At 40.7% G+C, this 12,487-nt stretch overlaps 1 protein-coding gene across 12 annotated transcripts in view; it reads right to left on the bottom strand.

The window, feature by feature from the left end:
* Window positions 1-12,487, bottom strand: part of KIAA1109 (KIAA1109 ortholog) — a 192,660-nt gene that overhangs the window by 101,036 nt on the left and 79,137 nt on the right. For 11 of the 12 annotated variants that reach the window (XM_029076442.1, XM_029076441.2, XM_029076443.2 and 8 more), the window contains exons 23-29: window positions 10,684-10,863; window positions 8,569-8,697; window positions 6,506-6,625; window positions 5,235-5,515; window positions 4,613-4,863; window positions 1,887-2,145; window positions 467-1,310 (exon numbers count right to left, since the gene is read on the bottom strand). In XM_029076442.1, the coding sequence (XP_028932275.1) occupies window positions 467-1,310; window positions 1,887-2,145; window positions 4,613-4,863; window positions 5,235-5,515; window positions 6,506-6,625; window positions 8,569-8,697; window positions 10,684-10,863 (2,064 nt within the window). The remainder of the gene's footprint in view (window positions 1-466; window positions 1,311-1,886; window positions 2,146-4,612; window positions 4,864-5,234; window positions 5,516-6,505; window positions 6,626-8,568; window positions 8,698-10,683; window positions 10,864-12,487) is intronic. The other variant, XM_029076444.2, reaches the window with a different exon arrangement.

The following is a 12,487-nucleotide window of genomic DNA, read 5'->3' as shown; positions in this document are numbered from 1 at the left end:
AAGAGAGAAGCAGACTCCAAGGCTGGCCTGAACGACTGGCTCTGCATCACAGGAAGGCTGAAGGGGCATGCTGACAGTCTCAGGGCCATTCAGGAAGATAAGTTGCCAGCAATGGCAGAAGCCAGGAGAGGTGAAATCTGGAAAGACCAAGACCCAGGTACAGTAAGGGGAGGGGAGATGAGCGGGCTAGTGACAAAGTGACTGAATAAGAACAAGGAGAAAGATTTTTGAGGAAAGGCAACGTCATCTGGGTAGTAGACCATACTACGAAAGAAGAAGCCTGCCAAATGATTAAATAATCATCAAAGAAAATAACTGTATAAACTTTGTAAAATGAGTGGACCGGATATTTTGAACACCCAAAACGTCAGCTATGATTCTGAAAAGATGTGAAATAATTTCAAAAACAATCCTACAATGGATTGTAACAGCAGGAAGAACTTATTGGTAGCTTCCTGTTTCATACCTTAAATGTTGGGACAAAAAGTTGTTCAAAGGATGATGAGTTTTCTTCACTGGTTGGTGTGTCTAGGTCCAGGGGTCGATGCAGAGAGGACTTGGAGGTTCTTTTGTTTGTCGGGTGCTTAACTGACCAATTGATCACTTGGTACTGAGTAAGATAGGCTTGGTAACAACTCATTACGGGCTGCTGAGAAGTGATCTGTTCATTCCCTGTAGATTTCTCACTCTCTACGGTATAGAGGTGTTCTACGAGTTCATCCTCCCCACCTAATGCGGACACAAATGAAGCCTGGGATGGATGGGTTTTGATTGCCAGAGTCCTTGGATCCTGACTGCCCTCTCCATGGGCCGAACTGGTAAGCGGGCCTTCTATGCTGTGATAGATGGAACCTCTGCTGTAGTCAATCTGCTGAGTCTGTTTTTTCTTCTTCTTTCTCCCAGGATAAGTTCCTGGGCCTTCATCGCTGCTTACCGGCTCAAACTCTTCCGCTGCCGAAAAGTAGGCTTCACTATCGGCCATTGACATGCTGGAGTCCATCGAGCGATACTGATGGAAAGAATTAGAGTCTGCTGACGGTGTATATGGAAAAGAACCAAAGCTCCTTCTCTGCTTTGGAGAGTCCAAGACATTTTCATCACTTCGAGATACATCGCTACTGAACTGAACTCCCACTGTGACAGGCTGTTTGTCCCCATAGAAAGCGGCAGTGAGACTCTTGGTGCTTCCAAGTCGGGTAGAACAAACAGATGCTTGGCGCTTCAAAGGAGACCGGAGCGGAGACTGAGCTACTGATTTCTCCTGGGAACCGGGAGAAACGGGGCCGTTTTCTGAAACTTCTGCCAGAATACTGAAGAGAAAGCGAGATAAGTTCCAGATTTATTTTTCATATTATATGGCTGACTTGGCTCTTGATATACTGCTAAAAGGTCTTACTAGTATATTAATAGTTTGACCACAGCCTTCGGTAATTTATTTCTCAAAGAAGACAGGAGTCCCTACTTGTACAAAATACAATCTGCTTACAAAGTAATGCCAGCAGAAAAAAAAACCTTAAAAAAATAAAGCATATTCCTCTGTCTCTTCAGTATACAAACAAAAGCAAAATGCTATTATGTAGTTTGGGAAAACTCCAAACTGGGAAAACAAGTGAATTTGCTTTTGTCCAATGCAAGAAATTCATTTTGAAGGTTAAATATGTTTATTACTTTTTTCAGATTTAATATTTTTAATTACGCAGTCATAAAAAGCCACCAGCATGAATATAAGCCACTGTAGCCATGTCATTATCAATCAATCCCTCATATCTATTGAGCACTTTCGGTGTGCAGAGCACCATACTAGGAGCTTGGGAGAGTAACATAATGGAGTTGGTAGATACGTCCCTGCTTGCAAAGGACAACTCAAACCTGGCACCAATACTGACCTTCCATGACCATCATCTCTTTTGTTCCCTGGAGGGAACTCCTTCTGAACCAGGAGTTCTTCGGTTGTAGAAGAAGGGCTTTCCTTGTCAGCCGCCAACAAGGGGAGAGCCGCACTGGAGCTGCTATTCTCTTCTGAAGAGGAGGAGGAGCTGTGAGAGCGGAGTGGAACCTGCAGACTCAGATGCTGAGCTTTTCTTTCCACCTCTATTCCCACAGATTTGCACTCCCAATCTTTCCTCTTCATGCCATTCACTTTCCCTACATAGAAAACACCAGTGAGATCAGGATTTTAGGAAAAAATAAGCCTTCATTCATTCAACTGTATTTACTGAGCACTTACTGTGTGCAGAGCACACTGACCTAAGCGCTTGGAAAGTACAATTCAGCAACAATTTCGAGATTGCAAGAATATTCGCAAAGGCATATATCATTTGCAAGCCTCAAGAGTTTTGTGGGTTTAAGGGTCTTAGTCATTTGTTTTTGAATGAAAAATAGTCTCCGTTAAAATATGAAACTCAAAAAAGTCAAAGATAAAAAAAAACTAAGTGTAATCAAATTGAGTTTATAAAGATGACAAAAAGACAACTAGATTAAGACTGATTTGGCACCCATCTTCATCCCCTTTAAACAATTGGTGTTTGTAGGTATCGTTCTAACACTTTTACAAATTCGCTCTTTATTCTAGCCTACGAAAAATTGAGAAAATTTCTGAGTACCGCAGCCTGCCGGTGGCTTATCACCACTTCAAAAGACGGTCTTTACCCTCAATAATTACGTTGTTTTAAAAAATCAACAGCTGAATATTAAAAATCACAAATTTGAACTGTTAAAATTTCGCCCTTATGACCCCTAGTAGAAGCAGCTGAAAGTGGAGAAAGAGGGAGGCGAGAAGCTAATATTATAAAGAATATGAAAAATAATAAATTTCCTCCCTGGGAGGGAAGGAAGGAAGAGGATGGAAAACCAGATAAACAGGAAAGGGAGGTTGTTCCAAGAGGAGGAAACAGAGACAGAGATGGCTCAGGGACAGGTATAACACTAGGAGCAGGTAAGGAGAAGCTTTACTTTGCAGGAGGAAATGGAGTGAGAGGAGAGTGGCAGGAAATAAATGAGCTATGAACCGATCATAATCTGGAACCAGCCAGAAGAGGGCATTAAAACCAAGGGTAATACGTTCAGAGTAATGGGCAGTGACAGGAAGCCACTAGAAGATTTTCAAACAGGAACTGAAGCAACTGAATAAAGGAACAAGGAAGACAACCCTGGTTATAAGAGAGTGGGATTCTGGAAGATCAGGGTGATTTAAAAATTACAGTAATCCAAAGGAATCTAAATAGGAGATGAATCAGTGCCTAAGAACAACAATAGTAACAGTATTAATACTTATAATTGAGGTATTTTAGCACTTATTATGTACCAAACATTGTGGTCAGACACAGTCTAAAGGGGGTGGAGGACAGCGGGAGAACAGATACTGTATCCCCATTTTACAGATGAGGAAACTGAGGCAGAAAAGTTAAGTGACTTGCCGAAGGTCACTCATTGGGCAAATGGCAGAGCTGGGATTAGAACCCAGGCCCTCTTATTCTCAGGTCCATGCTCAAAGATTTGGTTTGGGGATAGAAGAGGAAGGGGTAGATAACTGAAATACCACTGAGGAATAACTGGTATTTTTGGCAGCAATTTTAAATAATACTGTATCTCTAGCATTTTAGGTAATAAGTGTCCTAATTTACATCTATTTACTAATTTACTGATGAATTCAGAGCATTTTCAAAGTCTTATGTCCACTTGCCCAAGCTCTCCTAGGAAGTATACAGCTGGGCAGGTATACAGAAAAAAGAAATTAAATTCCTTCCTAAGAGATATTATTCAGGACAGAGACAGGGAGAAAAATTGTAAAGCAAAGAAAACTGAGATGAAGATGAGGCACATAAGAGAAGAAAGACCTCGAACAGCTGGCAACTTGGATCAGAGAAGGCAAAGTGCTCTAATGGAAAGAGCATGGATCTTGGGAGTCAGGAAACCTGGATTCTAGTTTCCACTTCTGCCACTGATTGCTGTTTGACCTTAGACGAGTCACTTAGCCTTTCTGGGCCTCTATTTCCTCATCTTATAAACTAATAAGAATACCTGACTCACCCTATTGAAAAAGAGATCTCACAGGGATGTTGTGTGGGTAAAATGAAGCAAATAATGTGAAAGTGCTTTGGAAAAGTAAAGGCACCACACAAATTCACCCAATAGTTCTTTATGGAACTGAACCAAGGGAGAATGGCCAGATTGACAGTGTTAAAATTTATGCTATTCATGCAGAGACAATAAGAGTGATAGGAGAGAATAATATTACTTGAGTGAAAAATTAACCACAGTAAAATAATAAATGAGTTGCCTTAAGCTACAAAAATACTTAAAACACTTATTTATCAATAAAACCTACAGGGAAACAGTGTCATTTACTAAAGAAAGGAAGACAGGAAGACATTAGGAGATGTTGATTTCTCTCTTTTGATTTCTCTCTTCCTAACAAGTGGGATAACTTAAGGAAATGCACTTAGAGTCATTAAAATGAGTGCATAACTACTTGAACTCTACCCTTTTTTCAGGGTTGCCTGATGATTACATTCAAATTTACAAATCACTTTGAAGTCGCAGAAAGACTTGGAGACTATTTGAGGAAAGATTTAGAACTAGGAATGGAAAGCTAAAATGCATTCTATTTTACCTTCTATGACTTTGGGAATCTCTTTGGTAATAATCCATTCTCCTGGCTGCAGTAGAGACTGTCCGTAAAACATGTCCGAGTCCGCACTAGTACTTGAAAAAGCAGAGCTGCTTGAAGGTGTCAGCTCTTCAAGTTTAAAGAAATCTAGTCCAGTCACTGTGCCGCCAAAGAATCTGCAACCACCCAGACAGCCACACTTATTCTTGCTTCTTTTATTCTTTACATTGTCATCTGGCCATAGGAACCACAACCTGCATAATAAAGTGGAAAACCCAAAGGATATTACATTAAAAACAAATATTTTTCTGCAAATGCCATATTATGCATGTGTTCATGTAAAATATCTACAAGATCCAAGTCATGTCAGTATAGCAATAGACTAAAATAAAAAAATAATTATGGCATTTGTTAGGTGCTTAATTTCGGCCCAGCACTGAACTAAGGGCTCTGGTAGATACAATTTAATCATGTCAGGCACAGTCCCTCTCCCAAATGGGACTCTCAGTCCAGAAGAGGGGGAGAATAGATATGGAATCCTCATTTTACAGGTGAGGAAACTGAGGGACAGTGAAGTGAACCATGTGCCATTAAAACCCCACAGATTTCCAACATTTTCACATACCTCTTAGTTCTGCTATCATGTATTTCTAAGAAATGCCTTTGCACTTCATGTTTGGAATGATGATCGGCAGCTAAAGCAACATCAGCTGTAATGAGTCCTAAATTGGCTGACCCAGCTTCCAACCAGTAGGCCCTCCGCAGTACTGCAGGCTGAAGTCCAACTCGACAACTATTTAATTGCTCAATGTACTGCCTCATTTGAAAATCTTGAATTGCAGCACTTATCCCTTCCCCAACAGACTGATTGTGGAGATTGCAGTTTGCAACTCGTACTGCACCCATCTAAACATAAAATGAAACAAAAAAGAAAACACAATAATAAAAATCACTCAAATTTTTAACTCAGAATTTAAAAAAACAAGACTTTTTTTTAAACTCAAAAAAGTTAAACACCACGGGCTAATTTAGGGTGATTTAGAAAATTAGTGACTAATTAAATCTTATTAATGGTTTGGATGGAAAGAAAATGATCCATCATTGGTTCTGAATTCGTTTTTTTCAAGCCATTTCTTAAACACTTACTGTACTTGCCAAGAACTTTACTATACACTGAGGTAGAAACAAGATAATAGGGTCGGACGCAATCGCCGTCCCACAGGGGGCATTTGAACAGTGTCCTTCAGTAGACTTTTCAATGAAAGGCACTCATGCTGAGAGCCACTTAATACTCTGAATTCATAAAGCACGACTTAAATACTTTTAAAGCACTTGCACATCCATTGTCTTACTGAAGGGACGAGAGACAGGCGAATCTTAGCAATTTCGCTTTACAGCTGAGAAAGCAAAAGCACCGAGTGGTTAAATGATCTGCCTGAAGTCACCTAGCAGGCCAGCAGCAGAGCAGGGTCTAGAACCCAGATGTTCCCCTCCTACCACTGTGCTCATTTTACTAGCGGAAGGTATCTCCTCAAGCACCTCTCTCACTGTCTCTCTTGACAGTGAACATTAGCAAATCGATGACTACACAGTCATTTGATGGATCATGGCTGCCCAACTCCTGTTTCCTTGACCATCAAGCAGGACTATACGCTCCTCTCCAGATTCGGTCATGCCGCACTGCTCTCTGGACTCCAGCTGCCCCGACACATGCTCTGCAAGGTTCTTCGGAGGCAGGAGGAGCAGATGAGACAGAAACAGACTCAGATGAAGTCCAGATTTCACGAAGCAGGCAAGTGGGGAAGCGGGATTTTGAACTAGGTTCTCCGACTCCTGGGCCTTTGCTCTTTCCACCGGACCAGATTGCAAAACTAGAACTCGGAGTAATAAATTCACCTTTATATTTGTAGCACAACCATGTTCCACGATATAAAGATCTGCCCCATCTACCGCTAAGCGGGTCATAGTGTACTTCAAATCATCTGAGGTTTGGCATGGTCCAGGAACACAGCTCATCTAGAAGAGAGACAGGAATGAATGAATTTGGCTCAATCAACTGAAGGGGATTATGCATTGATCTCCATGAGGTCTCACCCACAGCTGGGTTAGGAGCCAAAGATCCACAGCATGGCCAGACTGGGAGCCCTCAGGATGGAAAACTCCCTGACGGGGACTGAGGAAGTGGTCGGAGATAAGAAAACTCTGCCATCCTGCCCCTCTCCTACCTGGCTCTGGGCAGTCCCCTGGTTTCCAGCCAGTTAGACTGGCATCACCAACACAAAGGAACTTAGTACAGTGTTCTGCACACAGTAAGTGCTTAATAAATATGATTGAATGAACTTCAGAGACCCACTCTCCCCAATCCAACCGATCACCAGTGGACTTAAGCCCTGCCATAAACCCCTACATATGCAAACCCAAGGAAGTTGCTCTCCTCTGCAGACTGGGTTATTTCTGCCTTATTAGTTCAAGAAAACACACACATACTTTACTAGATGGCATATGCACCAATAAAGACTGGGCAGGCTTGAAAATGGCAACAGGAACCGGTCATGGTAAACGCCTTAGAGCAACAGATGAACTTTTCATACATTGTGTTGACTGGAACACAGAAGGCTTTTCCAGCCACATTTGGTCACGTGGGTGGAATATTACAAGACTGTAAGCTCATCCCTCTAGATTGTAAACGGGTTATGGGCAGGGAACGTGGCGGCTAATTCTGTTGTACTGTACTCTCCCAAGCACTTAGTACAGTGCTCTGCACACGGGAAGCACTGGATACATGACACTGATTGATAACTTCAAATGCAAATTACAGGATTATTTTGTGTGTTTGCTGATTTCTGTTTAGGACTGATTCAGTAACTATCGATTGATAAATTGACTAATCTTAGTTACCATCATTATCGCTAAAGATATACCACAAAAATTAACATGGCCCAACACACAAGGGTCAAAGAACATAACTCCTCCCCAGAAAATATGAAAGGGAAAGGCATCTGACCACCAAATCCCACAATGCGCAATCAGGGAGCCCAAGGCTTTATTGCTTTAATGCAAAGTGCAAAGATTTAGTTTCAGACAGTGCAGAACTGGCTTTCAAGGTGGAAGTGATTTGTGATTTTTTAAGAAACCCTGGCCCCATTGCTCCCAAAGATCAACAGAAAATACATATATGCACATTTATGTCATTCACAGATATTCATAACTAAAAACGTATCCACATTTATAAATATTCCAGACCAATTTTACTTTACTAACAATGGAAATGTAAGTGGAAAACAATCTGTCCGGGAGACATTCTTCAAAAAGCAGGAATAGGCATAATTATTCAGTTTTAAAAGCTAATTTTTATCTTTGTTTAAAAATGAGGAAAAATGCCAAAGCTTTCCTGTTCAAAAGTTTTATTTCTGAAATTCTTATAATTTAGGGGCTGAGACTGAAGGAACTCCAAGCAAAAAATGATTTTTTAAAAATGAAAAATGAATGACCTTCAACATACCTAATCTTTAGTGCTATAAAAGTTGACTTTCTTAAGGATAACTGGTACACTACAATTTACCATTCAGACAACAAAAAAAACCCCAAAACCACACTGAAGATAAATTCATTCTGGCGTTTTCATTTTTCTTATGACAAGTAAAAAAGGTCTGGAACTATATTTTAATAAGTTGGAACAAGCCTAAAGTCATATTTTTAAAGCTTTGCTCCATGCTGTATTTATTTTTATTGTCACCTGAAATGCTTCTCATATTCGAAGGAATTTGAAATTATAAATTGGATAGTATTTGTAAAGTATGCCAAATATAAAAGAGATGGATAAGAAAAGCTAATCTTTGAGTTTCTGGGGTTTTTTTAAACCACTTGGTTTAACATTTTTTCTTTCTTGTTTAATTCTTTTTGTGTACATACATACTGAATATGTGTTCAAAAAACAGCAGTCATAACTGTTTAATTACCTTAGATTCACAGAACCGATGATCAATCCCATGCTGACATATTATTACAGATTTGGGCCTTTCCAATTCAAACTCGCGACACACCACATGATAAACGAACGTCTGTCCCCATTCCAGTAGACATGCCAGCTGAAAGAACACAGTGACAGGTTGACAACACTGTTAGCATTCAAAACATGTGAGCAGAGTTCCCGAGATTACCAAGGAAGAACACAAGCACAGCTTGAAAAACACCCAAAAGGAGTCTTATCCCTGCTGCTACATAATCCACTTGCTGTTAGCCAATATCATAATTTTTCTTCCCTTGACACCATTTGTAAGCTCCTGCAGCTTTTCATTTGTAAATGGCAAAATGTGCTGTCAAAAAGAAAAGCCATCTCCATTTAAAGCCAATCTATTCCTGAACTACTAAAGCACTGGCTTCCTGACCTGATTCATAACCAAAAGCTGTACTGTGGGATGCAAAATCAGGTGCTCTTCATTATCAAGACTTTGCACTATGTTTAATTGTCAATTACTGAAGTAATTTTGACAGAACGTGAAATTTGGGTAGTGAAGAAGGGTGTTTTTGGGGGTTTAATCTAACTGATTCTTAAGGAAGAAAGCCTTCTGGAAGTTCTCCTGCTTAACTCAGCTAGTAATAACTTGTATTTCTTATTACAAAGACTGGAGAGGAAATCAAATTTACTTGGAAATCATTTTGTAGGGAAAGAGAATGCCAAGCAATGCTTTTCCCACGGCTAAACATATTTGTCACCAGAAAATACTCAAGGAGAGCAGTAAATACAATTGGTAGAAAACAATATTGATGGAGAATACATTCATTCCACCCCCTCCAAAAATGACTGGGTATTGTCATTCTTTGATCATCTGACATGGGTACTGCATGTTCTCAAGAAGTAACATCACTTCTGCATTTTGAGGTGTCCCTCAATTTTCAGCTCTAATAGTTGGTTTAGCAATCTTTAAACAACATCAAATGGGATTTTTATGAACACCATACTGCAAAGAAAGCTTCAAATACTCAAAACACCAGGTCGAAATGTACAGCATTACTATTTGAACTCCAACAACTTATTGAAGGCCCACTGACCAAGTTCCACCTAGTACTACAAAAGTCCTGATTGCCAGGAGTGGCTGCATCCAAGAAGCCTAAAGGTATCAAACTAATCAATCAGTGGGATTTATTGAGCACTTACTGCATGCAGAGCACAGTAATAATAATAATTGTGGTACTTAAGCGCTTATTATGTGCCACGAACAGTACTAAGCCTTGGGGAGGATACTAGCAAATCGGGTAGAACAGTCCCTGTCCCACATGGGGCTCACAGTCTCAATCCCCATTTTTCAGATGAGGTACCTGAGGCCCATAGAAGTGAGGTGACTTGCCCAAGATCACACTACAGACAAGTGGCAAAGCCAGAATTAGAACCCATGACCTTCTGACTTCTAGGCCACTGGACCATGCTTCTTCCGAAGCACTTGGCATAATACAGCAGGGAAGGAAACAGATCCCTGGCCTCTGGGAGCTTACAGTCTAGTGGGGGAGCTGCAATAAAATAAAGGAGTGGTAGAAATATATGTTTTTTATATTTATTATAGCATTTATTAAATGCTTACTATGTGCCAAGCACTGTTTTATGTGCTGGGGTAGATACAAGTTAATCAAGTTGGACACAATGCATGTCCCATGTGGGGCTCACAGTCTAAGTAGGAGGAAAAACAGTCACTGAATCTCCATTTTAGGGTTGAAGAAACTGAAGCACAGAGAACCTAAGTGACTGGTCCAGGGTCACACAGCAGACAACTGGCAGAGCAGGGATTAGAATTCAGGTCCTCTGACTACCAGGCCCATGCTCTTTCCAGTAGGCCAAGCTGCTTCCTCGTACAGGTGAGTACCTAAGTACTTATATCAAATGCATTAAGTGTTGAAGTAGAGAGGGAAAAAAGAACAGGTAGAGGGCAAAAACAATGAAGGTCTGAAAGACAAAAGATAAAACACTTACAACATTGACACAGTGGGCTCTTGTGGCAGTTCAAGCCAACCATCAGTATTGGCTTCACGAGGGAAATATTATTCCCAGATGTTTAATGGCTGTATTATTTGGATCATACCTGTGGTGCCGTAACCTTAGCTGTAAGGCATCCAGCCTGAACATCAATTAACCACGCATATTCTAAGGAATCACTTCCCAGAGGGAGACCTTCTGCTGAAAACATAGCATGAGCTCGTAGTTGTAGACCGGACAGGCTGATATGACCTTCTCTGAGGACTTCATCCACAGGGGGACGCTGCTGATGACAAGAACATTATGAAATCAATAGAGAGATGCTTTCAGGAACGGGCACAGGTGACTGAGGTAAAAACCTGTCTATATGGTGTTAACTGCTTAGCAACTCACTACACTCATAAATAGATTTACACAATTCTTAACCCACGGGCCTTAGAACAAATTAGAGATCACTCTGTCTAGTCCCCTACCTACTGGCAGATTAAAAATTAAAACATTCAGAACAGATGAGAGTCTCAAGTTTTTGTAGAGATCTCCAGGGATGGAAACTCCTTAATAACCTACCACCACACTGTATCACCCTGAAAGTCAATACATTTTTATTTGGGGATCGAATAATTCCCAATCGAAACCTCAGCTTCTTTCATTTAAATCTATTTCCCCTTGTTCACTCCTCTGTGACGGGGGAGAAAAAGTGTCCTGCATCTTGTTCCTTAAAGCCCTTCGTATACTTGAATACAGCTAGTAAATCAATGCTTTGCTATCACGTCTCTCTTCTAAAAAAGCTCTAGTTCTTTTCCTCTCTCTTCGTAGGACCTGTTGCCACGCCTTTAATCACTTTTTGCTGTTCTTCTCTGGACCTTCTCCAGTTTCTCCACATTCTTCTTAAAGGGGAGTGACCAAAACTAAAGATGGTTCCCTAATAAGGGTCTGATCAGGGCAGAGTAATTGAGGGATTACTTGCTGCTTCTTGAATAGCACAATCCTGTTGATACATTCCAATACCATGCTGGTTTCTGGACAGCTTTGAGCCCAAGTCTTTTTATGTTGTACTTGTGCTTAGCCAGTCTCTCCCCAGCTAGTATTTGAATTGCCTTTATTTTTTTTTTTTTAACATTTTGTTCCTCAGCACCACCTTGACTTTGTCTCTGCTGAACTTCCTCATTTTTATTGGTCCATTTTTCTAATATTTCTAAATCACCTTGAATTCTGAAATGCTAACTACCTAGCTTGATTCAGAACTCTTAATCAATCAAACAAATGTGCTTCTGCCTGGGACATGATTACAGGAATTTTGGAGACCCAAACTTCAGGAGACACATATATATCTGCATCTTTACTTCGATCTGTGCCACCTAAGAAGGTGGCATAGGCTGGAAAGAGTGACGGAGAGGCAATTTTCACCAAAGTTTCCGACTCGGAGGGTTTTTCCTCTTAACACTGCCCTAACGTGAATGCAAGGGGGAGAGGGGAAAGAGAATGCATTTTTTCTAAAATATAGGCATCTTCTAGTGAAAAAAAATCTGTTTAAACAAAAAACATAGGGCTCCACCTAAATGAAACTGAGTGCATTCCCAAGCCCAATTTTCTCCCCTTTCTCTCCAACACAGTAACACAAAACTGCCTCCGTGGCCAGGAGGAGAAATCTTTACCTTGCATAAGGAAACCTGAAACCATATCTTCAGCCAATGCAGTTAGAAAGCTGACCCCAAGACTACCTAGGTATTTCACAGAAGGGATGCTGTGAAAAGCAAACATGCCTTGAGCTTTTTTGGAGGAAAAGGGTCAAATTTCATGGGAACATGCAATGGACAAAGCCTGGGAAGTAATCCTTCTGGTCTAATCTGCATTAACCACACTTGTAGCCACTGTTACGTCCTGCTTTGACTAGGGTCCAGGAAAAAGAA

This window comes from Ornithorhynchus anatinus, chromosome 12, assembly GCF_004115215.2.
Source record: "Ornithorhynchus anatinus isolate Pmale09 chromosome 12, mOrnAna1.pri.v4, whole genome shotgun sequence".
NCBI classification, from domain to species: Eukaryota; Metazoa; Chordata; class Mammalia; order Monotremata; family Ornithorhynchidae; genus Ornithorhynchus; species Ornithorhynchus anatinus.
This window is presented reverse-complemented; position numbering and strand designations above follow the sequence as displayed.